This window comes from Capricornis sumatraensis, chromosome 20 (assembly GCF_032405125.1).
Source record: "Capricornis sumatraensis isolate serow.1 chromosome 20, serow.2, whole genome shotgun sequence".
In the NCBI taxonomy this organism is placed as follows: domain Eukaryota; kingdom Metazoa; phylum Chordata; class Mammalia; order Artiodactyla; family Bovidae; genus Capricornis; species Capricornis sumatraensis.
Genome location: NC_091088.1, coordinates 56237394 through 56256307, shown reverse-complemented (window position 1 = coordinate 56256307; position 18914 = coordinate 56237394). Strand labels below are relative to the sequence as shown.

Below are 18914 nucleotides of genomic sequence, written 5' to 3'. Positions count from 1 at the left end.
GGCTGGAGCGTTCTCTCCCGGAGGACCCTCCGGTCCAGGACGTGCCCGCATCCTTGATGTAGGCCCCCGCCGAACTGTACACCCCTTCGCCCACTGGGGACCCGAGTGGTCTATAAGGTCCGTTTCGGCCTGCAGCGGCCTGGGACTGTAACTGCTGGACATCGTTTATGGGGTCAGCTAGCCTATGGGGGCCCATGTCTACAAGAGACTCGCATGGCCCCTAAGGGTCTGCCCCGTCCATAACGACCCCCATTATAGGGTTTTCCATGGGTCTGTAGGGCCCACCCCGCCATCTCCAGAACCCGGCGACAGCGGCTGTCCCAGCGGCTCCTGGACCCCGTTGGTCTACAAGGCCATGTCCCATCCATAGAGGTCGCATTTGCAGGGCTTCAAACGGGGTGGAAGGCCCTCACCGGGGCTTTACGACCCGTCAGTACGGGAGGAGGCGGCGATGGCCCTGGGTCGGGCTCTGGCTGTGGCGCTGGCTATATCATTGGCCATGCTGGGGCCACTATCTCCTGGAGCCCAGGCAGGGGACTGCAAGGGGCAGCGGCAAGTGCTGCGGGAGGCTCCAGGCTTCGTGACAGATGGTGCGGGCAACTACAGCGTCAATGGCAATTGCGAATGGCTCATCGAGGGTGAGTGGGGCCGCCTGGGTCACACACCCGCTGGTGCGCTAATTCATTTATTTGTGCCCTCATTCATCCACTGACCACGTTCAGAATCCGTTCTGGTCCAGGCCCTTTGCTCTAAAATGCAGCCAACCTGGGCCCTGCCTTGGAAGGCCTTGAAGTCTGATGGGGGAGTTGCAACCAGACCCAGATGGACAATTACAAGCCACAGCATCAGTGCGGGCTGTTCTGAGTAATCCTTAGATACTTAGGGACTACTCTGGCGGTCCAGCAATTAAGACAGTGCTTCAACTGCAGGGCAGGGGACGTGAGTTCCATCTCTGATGGTGACTAGGATCCTGCATGCTGCTTGATGTGACCAAAAAAGTAAAAATAAATTAAAAAAAATTTTTTTTTAAGCTTCATTTAAAAAGAAGTTGTTGGAAACTCAGGCTTTGAGCCCAGCCACCTGGCTTCAGATTTGGGTTCCGCTTCTTCCTAGCTTTGTGAATTTAGGCAGGTGGCTTCCTTTCTCTAAGATTTGGCTTTCCCTCTCTGCATGTGGTGATAGTAATAGTACTCACCTCATAGGGCTATCGCAATTAAATGAGAACAGGTACTTACTGTGCCTGGTACATAGTAAATATCCAATAAATGTCCTTAGGATTATTAGTGTTGTTCTTTTTAAAGTACTTCAATGAAAGCATTTTTTCAGTCATTCATGTGCCAGGTATTGTCTTTGCCACTGGGATTCAGCAGAGATACCCACAAGCCTCAGCAATCCATGATGACTTGGGGCTTGGAATCTAGTCGGGGAGACAAACACATTAATAGTCCAACCCGGAGTGGTCGGGGCTGTGATGGAGGAACCCCACGGACCTGGGGATGCCCAGAGGAGGTACCTAATCTTGTGGGGTGAGTGAAAGTAGAGAAGGCTTCCTGGAGGAGGAGATGTCTGAGCTGAGGACTAAAGACCTATGGGAATCAGCCAGGAGTAGGAGAAAAGCATTCCAGGAAGAGGGAATAACCTGTGCAAAGGCCCCATCTTTACTGTTCTGGGCTCCCAGTCTAGTGGGGGAAACAAACCCACCCCTAGGGAGTGAGAACCTCAGAGATGGCATCTGACTTAGCCTGGGCTATGCCTGAGACCAGAGGTGTATGTAGGAGAGAGCAAACGGGCATTCCAGATAAGGAGAATAGCCCATGCAAAGGCCCGGAAATAAGAGTATATGATGCTTTTGTGTGTGTGAGTTGCTCAGTTGTGTCCCATTCTTTGTGACCCCATGGGCTGTAGCCCACCAGGCTCCTCTGTCTGCGGAATTCTCCAGGCAAGACTACTGCAGTGGGTAGCTATTCCCTTCTCCAGGGGAATCTTCCCGACCCAGGGATTGAACCCAGGTCTCCTGCATTGGAGGCAGATTATTTAAGATATCTGTGTGTTAGGACAGAATCCAAGAAGACAGTGGTTGGAGGGTTGGGAGGAACCAGAAGGTGTAGAATGTGGTGATTTTGAGCTGTGCCCTGAGGACAATAAGGAGGTGGAGGAGCAATCTAAGGCAGTGGCTAGAGAAGTCCAGGAAGGCCTCCCTTGGCAGCAAATGAGGAGCTAGCCTCCAGAGAGAGGTGGGAGTCCCCCAGAGGAGATCCTGGGCAAAGACCAGAGGTGTGACAGGGCTGGGGTCATGCCAGACCTCCTTTTGCAGGCTTTGGAGCTTGGTCTTTATCTGGGGACACAGGGCATCCTTGGAAGGTTTTCGAATAGGGAAAGTCATGATTCAGTTTATGGTTTAGAAGATCTCTATGGCTGTTGTGTGGGGTATGGGTGAAGCATGTTTCTTGGGTTTGAGTGTGTCTCCCCAGTGTGGGGGCCATCCTCATCTAGGGGTTGAGAAGAGAATGGGAAGTTTGTGTATGCACTGGGGATGTAAATTATTCTCTGGCTTTGAAGAGCTCCAGGCTGGTTGGGGATGGTAAGGCTAGACACAGACATTCAGCCTCCAGTGTGCTCAGGGCTGAGACGGAAGGAGGTGCCTGGTTGGGTAGACGAGCCTAGAGGAGTGAAAAGACTCTGCTGGGAGTCACAGAGGGGCAGCCACTGAGCAGGGTTCTGAAACATGCACTGGAGTGTTGTTCAATCGCTAAGTCTGGCCTGACTCCTGTGACCCCATGGACTACAGGATGCCGGGCTTCCTGTCCATCACTATCTCCTGGAGTTTGCTCAGACTCATGTCCATTGAGTCTGTGGGTGCTATCCAACCATCTCATCCTCTGTCACCCCTGTCTCCTCCTTCCCTGAAGCTTTCCCAGCATCAGGGTCTTTTTCAGTGAGTCAGCTCTTCGGACTTGGTGGCCAAAGTATTGGAGCTTCAACTTCAACATCAGTCCTTCCAATGAATATTCAGGGTTAGGAGTATACCGGGTGAAAAAGGAAACAGCGCCATGAAGACAAAAGAAGGGCTTGTAGGGCTTTGCTCGTGGTCCAGCAGTTAAGTCTTCACTGCAGGGGACATGGGTTCGATCCCTAGTTGGGGAACTAAGATCCCATGTGCCGCCAGCAAAATAAAAGAGAGGACTGGTGGGTCTCAGAGCCATGTCTCAGCTCGTCTGATCTGGCTGAATTGTTGGCTGGGAAGAGCAAAGCAGGCCAGAAACAGGGGAGGAAAGGCCCTAAATGTCACAATGAGCAGCTTGACTTTTCTCTGGGGGTTGATGGGGAGCCAGAGGGGGATTTTGAGGAGGAGTGAGGTGTCGCTGTCAGGCTGGGTGAGGGGCAAACTGGAGACTCGGTGTGCTTGTCTTGTAGGAAAGGATGAGTTCTGAATTGGGGCAGGAACTAAGTGGGTGGAGAGGCATGGAGAATGCTGAGAGATGTGTGACGTTTCACCCATGAGACCTGGGGAGCGGTTGGCTGGATGTTGGGGTCAGGAGGAGTCTGGGAGACTTCTGGATCCCTCCTTGAGGCCCTATCCTTCCCAGTGTCTGTCACCTCTAAGAACCAACATGTTCCCGCATCTATTAAAAAGTAAACAAATGATGCACTTACTTTTTTTTTTCCACCATGTTCACACTTCATTGGGCCCAGTCCTCGTAAGGATTCATAACATCCTTATGAATAAGAGGCATTAAGCCTTTGAAAAGCAGGGGCGTTTGGGCTCAGATCTCTGTCCAGCATGGTCTAGGGATTAGGCCCTTGTTGGATGGAAACAGAAGGACTTGGACTCAGGGAGGAACTTCAGGAAGGCAGATGGTGAGCCTGCGGCCACCAGCAAACACTTGACAAAGATGTGTTTGTTGTGATTCTAGGGACAGAGCTTTATAGTGTGGTTGAGGCTGGTAAGATTCCGGGAGGTCTGTTTGCCCGGCCTGGCTGAATGGTTCTTCTGCGTACTCCAGACCACAGTTCGAGTGGTCTCTGCGTGATGTTCTTGGGGGCTCTGGCCAGAGCCAACAGGGGAGGTGCCAGCTTCAGTATTCTGTCTGGTGTATTTCTTCCTTTCTTCATCCCGTATTTCCTGAGCCCTTGCTCAGCACCAGGCCCTGTGCTGGGAAGAATCGGGGAGGGACTCCCAAGATGAGCAGGCCCAGGCCCTGTCCTGTGGGCCTCTTCAGTTGCAGGGGAGACAGACGTGGACACAGATGGTCCTGGCCCAGAGAAATGGAGGTTGTATTGGAAAGTGAGAACCTGGAGGGACCCTTCATCCAGCCAGGGGGCATCAGGGAAGGCTTCCTGGAGAAGGGGGGGAAGTGTACTGGCAGGAAGGGAGAACGTGCTCAAGACAGAGAGAGGAGCTTGTGCAAAGGCCCAGCTCCTGATCGAACTGTAAGCTGTGGCGAGATGTGGGGCAGGTTGAGACTCCAAACCCCCAGTTAGGGAGCTGAACTTCTTCCTGGAGGTGGTGGGGAATCACCGAGGGCTTTTGAGCAGGGGAGGGTAAGGACCAGAGGTTGAGCCAGGGGGATCCTTCAGGGAGTCATGTCAGGGGAAGACAGGAGGTGAGGAAGGAGGCCTGCCCTGGCATGTTGAAGTCCCCATCTGGGATCGTCACACCAGCATTGGTGGGTGAGAATCATCCCCAAATTACATCAAGGAAATTGAGGCCCCGAGAGCCCCAGGAACTGGTGAAGAGTGGATGAGCACCTCCAGTGCACAGATGGGTGTAGTGAGGAGCATGGGAAAGGGTGCTGGTCCTCCAGCAGGTCCGAGCAGAGCTGGAACCCGGGTCTCCTAGTTGCCCGAGCCCACAAGACCACCCTGAGCCCCCAGTGAGAGACATGGGGTCAGAGAACCTTCTGGAACCAGACAGAGAGCAATAATGGTGACAGTGCCAGGAGTAGTGGCATTATGAAGTGTGAGGCCCCATCATAAATCAGCACTTAAGGTGCCTTATCCGTTACGGCGTCCCATGTGGTCACAGTCATCGGAACAGTCCCCTGGGCCAGGCACTCAGGATGCTCCGTCATGGGCGGGCAGTTGATGGCAGCTCGCAGCTCAGCTGGGAATGACAGCTGGGATACCCATACATGGCCCCTCCACGTGATGCTGGCTTTTCATAGCATGACAGCTGGGTTCTGAGAAGGAGTAATCTGCGAGGCTCAGGTAAAAGTGGTGGGCTTCCTCTGATCTAGCCGTGAAAGTCCCAGAGCCTCAGGTCTGCTGTTGTGTATTGGCCAAGCTAGTCTCTTCCCAGATACAAGGGATCACGAGTCAGCCCTTCTCTCTCTCTCTCTCTTTTAATTTAAAAAAATTTACTTATTTATTGGTTGCACTGGGTGTTCATTGCTGTGCATGGGCTTTCTCTAGTTGCGGTAAGTGGGGGCTTCTCGAGTTATGACGTGTAGGCTTCTCATTGCGGTGACCTGTTGTGTAGCACAGGCTCCAGAGCACAGGCTCAGTTGCTCCGCAGCATGTGGAATCGTCCCAGACCAGGGATTGAACTTGTGTCCCCTGCATTGGCAGGTGGATTCTTATCCACTGTACCACTGGCGAAGTCCAGCCCTCATCTCTTGATGGGAGGAGTGACCAAGAAGTTTGAATCGACCACAGTGATCATATCCCCATTTTACAGATGAAGAAACAGATCTAGAGAGGTCTGGTGACTTGCCCGACGTCACACAACTTACTAGTGGCTAGTAAGTGGCAGAGCCAAGATTTGAGCCCAGACAGTCTGGCTCCAGAGGCTGTGCCCTTAGATAGTACGATACACAGAGAGAAGAGACTGGGTCAGAGCAGAGAGGAGTTGTGGTGCTCCAAGTTTCGGTCTTTGCCCAGGGGGAAGAAATAGGCCTCTTCTCTTAGAGTTTCTTGAGCCTGGAACACAGGATGCCCACCAAGGCCCTTTTCCGTCTGGGAGTTTGCCTCTCTGCTCGGGTGTGAACCCTGACCTTCAGGCTTAGGCGTGTTCAAGGCTCAAGAATAAATGGGAACAGTTCTTTGTGACCACTGGCATAGGGTTCCTCTCTGCACACCAATTTTCCCAATTTCTGAATGATAAGGGATGTTTGGCCTGATCTCAGGAGCCCTTCCCAGGGTTGATACTGTCCTTTCTTCTTTGAGCTTCTGTCCCTCTTGCTGTTGCAGCCCCATCCACCCTGGGCTGGGAGCCTGGGAGCCCCTTGAAGGCAAAGCCCAGGCCTGACTCATCTTGGGGCTCCAGCATTGTGAGGAACAGGGCTTGGTGTTTGTGGGTGGGCTGCGTGGAGGCGGGAAGGGGAGGGTCCACGTCTGAGCCCTGCCTCCCTGTTCTCACCGCTCAGCCCCGAGCTCCCAGCACCGCATCCTACTGGACTTCCTTTTCCTGGACACAGAATGCACTTACGACTACCTGTTTGTGTATGACGGTGACTCCCCCCGCGGGCCCCTGCTGGCCAGTCTGAGTGGGAGCACGCGGCCTCCGCCCATCGAGGCTTCCTCGGGCAAGGTTGGTGGGGCTGGGCTGCGGGGCCGTGGCTGGAGGAGCCAAGTGAGTGTGTAGGACACGGGGGTAGACACACAGAGGGAAACACGAGGCCGGGGCACTCGATATCCATCAGAAAGATACAGGGACAAAGAAAGGTGGAGAGAGACAAAGACAGGAGATGGGGCGCCCCAGGGTGGGGGGCACAGGAGCAGACCCCCCTCCGTGTCACCCCAGAGCCCTGTACCCCATGCCTGCAGATGCTGCTGCACCTCTTCAGCGATGCCAACTACAACCTGCTGGGCTTCAACGCCTCCTTCCGCTTCTCCCTGTGCCCCGGCGGCTGCCGCAGCCACGGACAGTGCCGGCCCCCGGGGGTGTGTGTCTGCGAGCCGGGCTGGGGGGGCCCTGACTGCGGCCTGCAGGAGTGCTCAGCCTACTGCGGCAGCCACGGCACCTGCGCCTCGGTGAGCCTGTCCCCCCGTGTCCCCCTGGACCCTGGCCTGTGGTCACACCTTCCAGCCCCACCTCCTGGCTCTGACTCTGCCCCTGCCAGCATGCCATGACCGCCCCCATGACTCTGACCCGCCCCAGCCCTGCCCTGGGACCCTGCTCCCTCCTACAGAACTCCCCTCTCCGTCCACACCCCCCTCCCCCACCTGTGACTCCATCCCACTTCATCAGGGGGCCCCTCCTCAGCCTGAACCCAGTCCCAGCCTCACCTGTAACCCACCTGTCACCTGTGAACCTGGCTGCCTTCCTCTCGAGTCAGGCCCGACTCCACCCTCCCACCCCTCCACTCTGTCTGGCTTGGGTGCCCAGCTGTGACTTCTGACTCCGCCCCCCCAGTCTTTATTGAATCTTTATTGAATTTGTTACAATATTGCTTGTTTAATGTTTTGGTTTTTTGGCTGGGAGGCACCCCCTTACTGGAAGGTGAAATCTTAACCACTAGGCTGCCAGGGAAATCCCATGACTTCTGACCTCTGACCACTGACCTGGGGCCTAAGCCGTGCGTGTCCAGCTCTGGGACTGGATCAGCCTTGAGCCCTCTCTGCCTTAACCTGCCCGGACCTGAGTTCTTCCAGCCTAGGCCAACCCTGACCTCACCACTGTCTTTTTTTTCTCCAACCTGTCTGTCTGTCTGTCCTCGTTTTTCTTTCCGGGTCTTTTTCCTCTTCCTTTCTCTGCTGGTCTGACTTCTCTCCACTTCTCTACCTCCCTCTGGTTGTGTCTCTGTGTCCGTCTCTTCCTCTGTCTGCTGCCCTGTCTCGTTCCTGTCTCTCTCCTTGCCTCTTGGTTTTTCCATCTTCCCCTTTCGTGTTCACCTCTTTCCTTCTCACTTTTTGCTCTGCCTGTCTCACTCTGGCTCTTGTCTCTGTTCCCTGTCTGTCTGTCTGTCCCTGCCTGTGTGTCCCCATCCCCCCAGCCCCTGGGACCGTGCCGCTGTGAGCCTGGTTTCCTGGGACGTGCCTGTGACCTGCACTTGTGGGAGAACCAGGGGGCTGGCTGGTGGCACAACGTGAGTGCCGGGGACCCTGCCTTCTCTGCCCGTATCGGGGCAGCTGGGGCCTTCCTGTCCCCACCGGGGCTGCTGGCTGTTTTCGGAGGTGAGCAGATGGCACATGATCTGAGTCTGGGGTCTGGAGGCCTGGCAGCCTGTGGCCAGGGCCTGACACTGTCCTCCTCTCCACAGGCCAGGACCTCAACCGCGCGCTGGGGGACCTCGTCCTATACAACTTCTCTGCCAACACCTGGGAGCGCTGGGACCTGAGCCCTGCCCCGGTATGGACCCCACCTCTGCCTCGCCAGGGGTGCCTGTCCCCTCTGTCAGAGCCAGCCAGGGCATCCCAGTTGCTGTCGTCCAGTAGCTCAGTCATGTCTGGCTCTTTGTGACCCCAGGGACTGCAGCACACCAGGCTTCCCCGTCCTTCATTATCTCCCCAAATTTGCTCAAACTCAGATCCACTGAGTAATGGCACTCCAGAGTGACCCTGTTGCCCCGCACACCCCCGGCCCCTGCAGCCTGATGCAGGGCCACCGGCCCCTCCCACTCCTGCCTTTCTTTCTTCTTCCTTTATCCTCCTTTATACATCTTACCTTTCGCGTGTCTCTTGTCTCTCTCGGTTCATCTTCCTATTTTTTGTCCCTGACTCTGAGTTGTCTGCTCCCTGGGTCTCTGCGTCTCCTGCTCCCTGGGTTGTGTCTCTGACTCTCTCTCTTGGTCTCCGTCATTTCTCCCTGACTGCTCCTTCTCTCGCTGTGTTTCTCTGCCACACCTCTTTTTGTATTTGCACGAGTCTGTCTCTCGGGGTCTCTCTTCTTTTCTCTCTTAGCACGTGTCTGTCTTTCTCTCTGCCTCTATTGCATCTTCTGTCTGTCTCTCCGTCCTGCCCTGTCTCAGCATCTCTGGCTGGCTGGCTGTCCCTGTCCTTCTGGGTGGCACCACCTGTTTCCCTCTCCATCTCTGCCTCCTGGTCTCTTGCTCACAGGCTGCCCGTCACTCCCACGTGGCTGTGGCTTGGGCCGGCTCCCTGGTGCTGATGGGCGGTGAGCTGGCTGATGGTACCCTCACCAGCGACATCTGGGCTTTTAGCCCAGTGGGTGGCGGCCGCTGGGAGCTTCTGGCACCACCTGCCCCCAGTCCCTCGGGGCCGCCCGGCCTGGCAGGTCACGCAGCAGCCCTCGTGGACAACACGTGGCTCTACGTGTCTGGTGGCCGCACCCAGCACGACCTCTTCTCCTCCGGCCTCTTCCGTTTTCGCCTCGACGGCACCAGTGGGGGCTACTGGGAGCAGGTGATGCCAGCAGGTGGGCGGCCCCCTGCCGCCACCGGCCATTCGATGGTGTTCCACGCCCCCTCCCGTGCCCTGCTGGTTCACGGTGGACACCGGCCCTCCACTGCCCGGTGAGTGACCTTCCCTCCACCCCCGCCTTGCAGAGCCGGGCCTGGCCCGACACCCTGGGCCTCTAGGCTTTGGCGGTCTTCGCCCTCCGATAGACTCCTGCGGTCACTCGGCCACCCCTTCCTTTCTTCCTTCATGCATTCATTCGCTCACCCACTCACCCAGTCTCTACTCTGTCATCCAGCTTCTCGGTCACATGCTTCCCCACGCACGCCCACTTGCCGATCAATCTGCCTCACCTCTGCTTGGTGTCCAGCCCTGGCTAGATTATGCAGGGAACCCAGAGATGTGTCGGACTTGGGTCCTGCCCGTGAGTTGCTGCTAGTTCCAAGAGGATAAATATCCAGTAAAGCCAGTCTCAACCCTGGGGGATCATGACTCCTAAGAACCCAGAGGAGGGAGAGGCCCTTCCTGCCCTGAGCTCCTCTCCCACCCCTCCCCGACAGATTCTCTGTGCGGGTGAACTCCACCGAGCTCTTCCACGTGGATCGGCGTGTGTGGACCACCCTGAAGGGCCGGGAGGGACTTCAGGGCCCACGGGAGCGAGCCTTCCACACGGCCAGTGTCCTGGGCAACTACATGCTGGTCTATGGTGAGGAGGCTCCCTGTCCCCGCCTGCCAGGGGCCCACGTCTGAGCTGAGACCCCCTGCATGGATGCCCTCACCTCCCCCAGGCTGGCCAGCTGTGCCCCTTTCCTCCTTCCCCAGGGGGCAACGTGCACACCCACTACCAGGAGGAAAAGTGCTATGAAGACGGCATCTTCTTCTACCACCTGGGCTGCCATCAGTGGGTGTCAGGGGCCGAGCTTGCCCCTCCAGGAACTCCGGAGGGTGAGTGGCCCCTCTGTTTCTGTCAAGGGCTCCTGAGGGTCACTCATGCCCCCACTGTGATGTGGGACTTTGGGCAGAAGCCACCCGGTCCTGTTTGGAGCTGGCCTCAGGAGGCGTGGCTGCACTGGAGGCAGGCCTAGGCTGTTGTTGCTGTGGAGATGGGAGACGTATTCAGTAGCATCAGATCTGGGTTGCAGTTGAGGTTTTGCCAGTTTTCAGCCGTCCCAGGGAACTGCCTCCAAAGAAGCGCCTTTCTCAAGATCAGACAGTGGGCAAATGCTGAAGTGGAATGGCCATTCCTCAACAACCTTTTGTATAAAAGCCATCATTTAATCTCTCTGTACCTCAGCTTCCCCCTCTGTAAACTGTAATAGCACTTAAACCTCTGGGCTGTGATGAGAATAAATTGATAAAGTGAAGGACAAGTGAGCACTGTCCAGAGAGGGCCCAACACACCGCCCTAAGAGTGCAGGGCCAGAGGGCTCACCTGGAGGGCACATGGAGAAGCCTTGCAAGCTCAGGAGATCAGGGGTAGCTCTGCAAATAGGAGGAAAGTCACAGGCCCTCTCCTTGGAAAGACACTTGTGTGCACAAACCAGGCATATCCTTTCAGCGGGCTCTGGACTTCCCAGAGGCCCATCTGTTCTCCCCACCCTACTGAATAGAAGGGTGGGAACAAAGGACAAGCGTAAGAGAAGGGACAGTAACGTTTAAGGGGTGGGCAGGAGGAGGGGTCCCTAAGGAACTCTGTTTGACCGTCAGAAATAAACCCTTGGCCTAGCATTGGAGGCCTCTGATCCCAGCCCCCCTTTAGGCTCCCTCACTGGATAGCCCAGAGTGTGAGGCTTCTGGAGGCCTCTTCTTTCTTTGTAGATTTTGATCCCTGGGCCAGGTCCCCTGCACCTATAGAACATATAGGTAAGAGAGTGAGGGAGTCACCAGTCCCTGACCACTTACCCATCAGTCAGGACTCTTGGTTGTAAGCAACAGAAAGCCCATTGCTTAAGCAAAAAGAAGAATGTCTTGACTCCCTTGCGTGAAAACTGGCTGCAGGCTGGCCTGGACCCAGGTGCTCCTGTGATGGCCTCAGCCACGTCTCCCTCCAGTTCTCAGCCCGGTTTCCTTCAGTCTCTGGCAGGTTTGCATTTGTAGATGGTCACCAGCAGCTCTGTGATTATAGTCACCCCCTTTAAAATGCCCAGAGAGAGGGGACAGATGTATACCAATGGCTGATTCATAATGATTTATGGCAGAAACCAACACAATATTGTAAAGCAATTATCCTTTGGTTAAAAATAAAATAAATTTTTTAAAAATGCCTGGGAAAAAGACAGTATCTTTTCCCCAGGAATAGTAGGAATTACGTTCCCTCCCTGAACTAGTCACTGACTCTGATCAGCCTGGGCTCAAGCCCCACTGCTGCCAGAGTCCAGGCCAGCTCGACTTGAGTCTTGGGGAGTGTGAGTGGGAGGGGTGGTTTCCCAGAGGAAATGCAGAGGCTGTCCCTGGAGGGAGGCGCAGGTGTCAGACAGATGTGAGCCAGGTAGCCCACCTCAGCTCCCCAAGGTTCCATTTACAGAGGAGGAAACCAGGACTCAGAAAAATCTAGTCTCTTGCCCAAGGTCACACAACTAGTCAGCAGTTGATCTGTGATTTGAAAGCAAGGAAGTGGTAGACCCAGGATTTGAACCCAAGTCCTTCTGATCCCAGAGAGCATGCTCTGTCTGAAAGATAACTCGGGCAGCGGTGTGGGAGCTCCAGGAGGCGAGAGAACTTGTGCCAGAGCAGGGCCAGGCAGGCTGGGAGTGTCTCATTGGACAAGTGGGGTCGAAGCATGGGGGGGTCAGGGGTGGTCCTCTAGGTGGGTAACCATGAAGGTGAGAGGGGGCGTTGCAGGGGTGGTCTCATGTCCTTGTGGGGTCTGTTTTCTCCTAGGCCGAGCAGCGCCTCCTAGTGGCCGGTACTCACACGTGGCGGCTGTGCTTGGTGGCAGCGTCCTGTTGGTGGCCGGGGGGTACAGTGGCCGGCCCCGTGGGGACTTGATGGCCTACAAAGTGCCCCCTTTTGTGTTCCAGGCGCCTGCTCCAGACGTGAGCACTGGGGTGACAGGGAGAGGGTGGCTGGGGAGGAGGTGGCCTGGTTCCCATGGTTAAGGGAAGTTGTTGGGGGAGGGTCCCTGGGAGAAAGGGAAGAGATCCTGAGATCTGTGATGGGAGGGAGGTCAGACAGGTGCAGGGGAAGAGGAATGGTGGTCCCTGGGGCTGAGGGCAGAGGAGCAGTGGTCCCTGGGGCTGGGGAGAAGTGGACTGGGGTCCTCAATGTTCTGAGCAGTTGGGGTCCCCTGGGACCATCAGAGTGAGTGGGGGTGTGGGAGAAGGCTCCAGGTCTGAGCAGCCCCTCCTCCCTGCCCACCTGTCTGCAGTACCACTTGGACTATTGCTCTATGTACACGGACCACAGCGTCTGCTCCCGAGACCCCGAATGCAGTTGGTGTCAGGGGGCCTGCCAAGCCGCCCCGCCTCCTGGGACTCCCTCGGGGGCTGTGAGTGACTGTCTTCGTCCTCTGTCCCCTAGCACAAGACCTGGTCCTCAGTGTTGTCTTCTGCCTAAACCAAGTCGAGACGGACTTTGCTGCACTTGGGAGACTCATTTTCACACTTGAGATGGGCATTCCTGACCCTTGACCCTCTTCCCCATCCTTTTGTACTTCTGATCTGTCCCTAGATCCCCCACCCCGTCCTTTGATCTTTTTGGTTTCAACTCGGCTCTCAGTCTCTTTCTTCAGTTTCCTGACCTTTCTGCCCCAAGACTCCTGAGTGTCAGGTCCCTTAGGCTCCTGTGGGTGGTGACTGCCATGTGTCCCTCCTCTGCAGTGTCTGGCTGCCAGCTGCCTGGGCCTGAGCCGTCTCCTGGGTGACTGCCAGGCCTGCCTGGCGTTCAGCAGCAGTGCAGCTCCCCCCCGGGGACCCGGTGCCCTGGGCTGGTGTGTGCACAATGAGAGCTGCCTCCCTCGCCCTGGTGAGTGTCCAGTGGCAGTGTGGGCGGGGGTGGGGTGGGGTGGGGGGCGGCCCAGCCACCGCACACCGACTTCCCTCTCCTGACCCTCCTGTCCCCACAGAGCAGGCCCGCTGCCGTGGGGAGCAGATCTCCGGCACCGTGGGCTGGTGGGGGCCCGCTCCTGTCTTTGTGACCTCCCTGGAGGCCTGTGTCACCCAGAGCTTCCTGCCTGGCCTGCACCTGCTCACCTTCCAGCAGCCACCCAACGCCTCCCAGCCTGACAAGGTGGGGAAGCCAGGGTGAGGAGCCCAGCATGGAGTGTCGAAGGGCCTGGTCTTAAGAGTTCTCATTTTTTTTCAAATGGATCTTTTTAAAAAAACTTTTAAAGTTTGTTTGTCTATCTTTGGCTTTGGCTGTGCTGGGTCTTCATTGCTGCATAGGCTTTTCTCGAGTTGCAGAGGACAGAGGCTGCTCTCCAGATACAGTGCACTGGCTTGTCACTGTGGTGGCTTTGCTTGTTGAGGAGCACGGGCCCTAGGGCCTGTGGGCTTCAGTAGTTGCCGCACGCAGGCTCAGTAGTCGTAGCTCTCAGGGTCTAGAGCACAAGCTCCATAGTAGTCGTGCAGGGGCTTATTTGCTCCATGGCACGTGGGATCTTCCCAGACCAGGGATTGAACTTGTGTCTCCTGCATTGGCAAGGTGGATTTACCACTGAGCCACCAGGGAAGCCCTCAAATGGACCTTTATCACTCTTGTGTTTACCCCTTAAGTCTTCACATTCAAGGATCTGATTTTCCTTATTGACTTAATTTTTCTTTTTTTTTTCCGAAAAACTGTGGTGAGATAACACATCACATAAAATTTACCCTTAGTGATATTTAGCACATTCATGATATTGTGCAACTATCACCACTGTCTAGTTTGAAAATGTTTTTATCACCCCAAGAGGAAGCCCCAGATCCACTAAGGCATCACTCTCCACTCCCCCCTCCCTTTGGCCTCTGGCAACCACTAACCTTTTTCTGTATCTGGATATGTTAACCCTGATGGACAGGGAGGCCCGGCGTCCTGCAGTTCATGGGGTCGCAAAGAGTCGGACACGACTGAGCGACTGAACTGAACTGAATAGGTCGTACAATGGAATCATATAATACATGGCCTTTTGTGTGTGGCTTCATGCACTCAGCAAATGTTTTCAAGGCTCATCCGTGTTGTGGCACGTGTCAGACCTTTATTCCTTTTCTAAAAATTTATTTGTTTGTTGTGCTGGGTCTTCGTTGCTGCGGGTGGGCTCTCTGTAGTTGCAGTGAGGGGGATAGTCTCTTGCAGTGCACGGGCGTCTCATTGCAGTGGCTTCTCTTGTTGCAGAGCACAGACTCGGGGTGCACGGGGCTCAGTAGTTGTGGTGCTTTTGGATTTCTAATCTATCCTTCCACAGTTTACCTATTCAAATATGAGTAAATTGATATTTAATTATTTTTGTTTCTTGCGGAAAAAGTAACGTGCCATCTACACTGTACTGCCACGTCCCTTTTTTTCTTGGTGTATCCTGGCAAGCTTCCCGTAGCAGAACTTAGGAAACACTCTCTGTCTCTCTCTTTTTCTAACAGCTTCATAATATTCCATTTACATTCTAATGCCGTAGTGTTCTAGTTTATTTAAACAGTCTCCCATGGGCTTCCCAGGTGGCCTAGTGATAAAGAATCTGCCTGCCAGTGCAGGAGACATAAGAGATACTGGTTTGATCCCTGGATTGGGAAGATTCCTCAGGAGGAGAGCATGGCAACCCACTCCAGTATTCTTGCCTAGAGAATCCCATGGACAGAGGAGCCTGTTGGGTTATGGTTCATAGGGTTGCAAAGAGTCAGGCACGACTGAAGCAACTTAGCGTACACGTACCCATGATGAATACTTGGGTTGTTCCCCCTTTCACAATGATAAAAACACATACTAGCAGTAAATCATGTAATATGTCTGTTACTTTGAATGTTGGATTTGGACTCTTTTTTTATCTTTTTAACGTATAACTTACATACTGGTTCATTTTACAACAAAGAACAGGATACATAGGGTGAGGTCCTGAAGGGATCTGACCTTCTGTCCCCACGGAGTTAGGGTGAGACATCTTCCTGGAAAATGAATGTGTTCACTAACCTGTAACCTGGAAGTTCTCCAAACCCCCTAGTTAAGGGAGCTGGACTCTAAAGGGCTTAGGTGGAAAGATAGGATGTTGAGGAAGAAGCTGCTGAGAGATCCAGGGCCCTGGAGTTTACTGGGAGGTGGAGATGAGCAGGGGCTGGGACCCCGCTGCCTGCTGTCCGAGTTGGAGCCCAGCTCCCTTCCTAGAGTAACAATGGGTGAGCTTTCCGTCTCTGCAGCACCCCTAATCCTGGCCTCAGACTCCCATATAGTAAAACAGAGGAGGAGATTGGGTTGCTTGGTCTCTTCGGCTCGGCTGTGGCTGGAGAGGCCTGAGATGCACAGGGCCGGGCAGAGAGGTCCTCAAGCTCGCCTCCCCACCTTGGCCGGCACAGGTCTTGATCGTCCGCAGCACGACCATCACCCTGACGCCGAGCTCTGAGACCGATGTGTCCCTGGTCTACCGTGGCTTCATCCACCCGCTGCTGCCGGGAGGCCCTGGGGGGTCTGGGGCTGAGGATGTGGCTGTGTGGGCCCGGGCGCAGCGCCTGCATGTGCTGGCCCGGATGGCCCGGGGCCCGGATGCAGAAAACATGGTAAGAATGCCTGGGAGGCTCAGCGGGCTATTTGCGGTAAATACAGGGGGTGTGGGTGTGTGGCGGGGAGCAGCACTGGGGAGAAACTGGAGGCCTGGGATGTACCCTTAGTGGAGGGAGGGCCTGAGGGGGTCTTCATTTGAACAGAATTAGAGGGGAATTTTGAAAAAAGTGGAAGCTCTCAGTTACCAGGTCAGACTCCGCTGAGGAGAAGGTGGGTTGCTGGGAGGTTTGGGGGTGCTGGGAGGTTCTTAGGGTCCAAGGAACCCTGAGGCCCTCCTCTTCCCTGGAGGGAGTGGGTGCTTGGTGGGTTTGGGGCTCTTGGGGATTTCAGGAGCCAGAGTGTGGGTGGCACATTCAGGGGCCCCGTCTGTCCCCCAGGAGGAGGTGGGGCGCTGGGTGGCACAGCAGGAGAAGGAGACAAGGCGGCTGCAGCGCCCAGGGTCAGCTCGCCTCTTCCCACTGCCCGGCCGGGGCCACAAGTATGCAGTAGAGATCCGGGGCCAGCTCAATGGCTCAGCAGGCCCCGGGCACAGCGAGCTCACCCTGCTGTGGGACCGGACTGGCGTGCCAGGTGGCAGCGTGAGTACCCAGACGCCCTGGACTTGCTGAGCCCAGGGCCATGAACTAACTCCCTTGACCCTCACCCCTTACTCCTGAACTCTGGGCCTTACCTTCAGCCTCCCAGACCCCAGCATCTGACCTCCGGCGTCTGACCTGGTCTCATATTCTGACACCTGTCCACATCTCCGACGCCTCCCACCCTGACCCTCGCTGACCCTGACTTCTGCCCTCCCTACTTTGACCTCTGATCTCTAGATTCTCTCAAACCCTGATCCCCTTTCGTCTGTCAGTGTCCTAGATCCTGACTTTTTGCATGCCCAAATTCTCAGCCTTGTCTCCAAACCCTGAAGTCTTTAGCTCCAAACACTGATCCCTATCCCAAACCTTGACCTAGAGCATGGAGCCCTCACCTTCCTCTGACACCCCCACCCCCAGGAGATCTCCTTCTTCTTCCTGGAGCCCTACCGCTCGTCGGCCTGCGCCTCCTACTCCTCCTGCCTGGGCTGCCTGGCAGACCAGGGCTGCGGCTGGTGCCTGGCCAGTGCCACCTGCCACCTGCGCCAGAGCGGCGCCCACTGCGGGGACACTGGGGCCGGTGGGTCCCTGCTCGTGCTGGTGCCTGCCCTCTGCCCGCTCTGCGAGGAGCATCGCGACTGCCACGCCTGCACCCAGGTGCCCACCAGGCTGGAGCTGGGAGGTCTTGGCATGGAGTCGGCCAGAGCAGGCGGACTCAGCCCTAGGGGGAGGGTCCCCAGGACTGGCTGAGGGACCCTGGGTAGTGGTGAGGACAGACATCTGGGGCCCTTGTTGTTAGCAGGTGAGAGTCAGGTGGGAGAGGGGCTGGAGAGCAGGCTTGACGTAGGCATGACTCTGCATGTGACAGGGACCGGAGAACCGAGCTGGACGTCTCTGCACCAGAGGGTCGTTATCTGCTTGGAGAGTAGAGCCCAAGAGCAGGTCTTGAGGCCTGCTGGCTCTAGAAGTTCAAGCCACCTAGTCAGCCATTCACCTCCTTCTGTTCCATGTCCTCATTTTCCCTAGAAGTTCATTCCTTGGGAGGGTCAAGGGAGCCTCAAGGGCTCCAGACTTTCATTCCCCACCCCCAGCCCGGGCACTCGAGTCCCAAGGGGAAGGACAACACCTTCCTGTCCCCACTGCACCCTCATCCCTCAGCTCAACAGAGATTGCCAAAGAGCCTTTCCTGTGCTTTTGTTGGGGCTGGTGCCAGCTCCTGGACCAGTGAGGCTGGGGGAAGAGAGGGTGACCCCTGCCCATCTCTGGATCCTGGGGATTGGGTCAGCCCCACTTGGACCACACAAAGTGGTGCTGCTGCCCCCAAAGCGAGCCGTGTGGGTCAGGCAGAACCCGTGGATCTCCCTGGCTGCAGGAGGGAGGCGAGCTTGGACCAGGGATCTGTGAGCCGGTGCTGGGGACCTGGCGCCAGGAGGCCCAGGGCAAGGTTCAGCTGGGCTCTCCCTCCTCCGTCCTCCCAGGACCCCTTCTGTGAGTGGCATCAGAGCACCAGCCGCAAGGGGGACGCGGCATGCAGCCGGCGCGGCCGGGGTCGGGGCGCCCTGAAGAGTCCGGAAGAGTGCCCCCCACTCTGCAGCCAGTGAGCGCCGCTGGGCCCTGGGAGAGGGCGTGTGAGGGTGTAGGGGGGCTGGGCGGCGTCCTGACCCGGTGCCCCTGTGCCCTGCCTGCCCCCAGGCGGCTGACCTGTGACGACTGCCTGGCCAACTCGAGCCAGTGCGCCTGGTGCCAGTCCACCCGCACCTGCTTCCTGTTCGCCGCCTACCTGGCCCGGTACCCGCACGGGGGCTGCCGAGGCTGGGACGACAGGTGCGGCCTGGCGGCAGGGGCGCAGAAGGGGAGGGTGGAGATGGGGTGCAGCGGCCTCACACCCGCCTCCCCGCAGCGTGCACTCGGAGCCTCGGTGCCGGAGCTGTGACCAATTCTCTAGCTGTCACGAGTGTCTGCAGAGCCACGAGTGTGGCTGGTGTGGAAACGAGGACAACCCCACGCTGGGCCGGTGAGGGGGCGGGGGCGGGGCGGGGCCGCGGGGGCTCGCTGCCCACCCTGATTCTCACGGCCTCTTTGTTTCTCTGCCCCTTGGCCTTTTTCTCTGTTCTCCCCCCTTCTCTCTCTCTCTTTTCTCCCTCCCAACTTTTCCCGTTTCTGTGACTTGTTTCCTCTCATCCTCCCTTCTGTTTTCTTTCTTCTGATCTTTGTGTTTCTCTTCTGCCTCCCTTTGTCTGTATCCTGGCCCCCTCTCCTGTCCTTTAAAATCGTTTTTGCCTGGCTTCCCTGGATTTTTCTCTCCCTGTCTTCCATTTCTCTTTCTGTCTGTCTCCATATTCATCTTTGCGACTCTCTGGT

At 56.4% G+C, this 18914-nt stretch overlaps 1 protein-coding gene across 1 annotated transcript in view; it reads left to right on the top strand.

Annotated features, from left to right (window-relative positions):
- Positions 1 to 285: 285 nt before the first annotated feature.
- The window catches only part of MEGF8 (multiple EGF like domains 8), a 40642-nt gene continuing 22013 nt past the window's right edge, over positions 286 to 18914 (top strand). Inside the window, 18 exon segments of the mRNA XM_068993215.1 lie at positions 286 to 638; positions 6366 to 6529; positions 6766 to 6972; positions 7935 to 8115; positions 8202 to 8290; positions 8998 to 9413; positions 9858 to 10003; positions 10120 to 10242; positions 12178 to 12332; positions 12665 to 12784; positions 13116 to 13260; positions 13361 to 13524; positions 15774 to 15974; positions 16356 to 16556; positions 16974 to 17210; positions 18032 to 18150; positions 18246 to 18377; positions 18454 to 18567. Coding sequence (XP_068849316.1) covers positions 452 to 638; positions 6366 to 6529; positions 6766 to 6972; positions 7935 to 8115; positions 8202 to 8290; positions 8998 to 9413; positions 9858 to 10003; positions 10120 to 10242; positions 12178 to 12332; positions 12665 to 12784; positions 13116 to 13260; positions 13361 to 13524; positions 15774 to 15974; positions 16356 to 16556; positions 16974 to 17210; positions 18032 to 18150; positions 18246 to 18377; positions 18454 to 18567 — 3101 coding nt within the window. The 5' untranslated portion in view covers positions 286 to 451.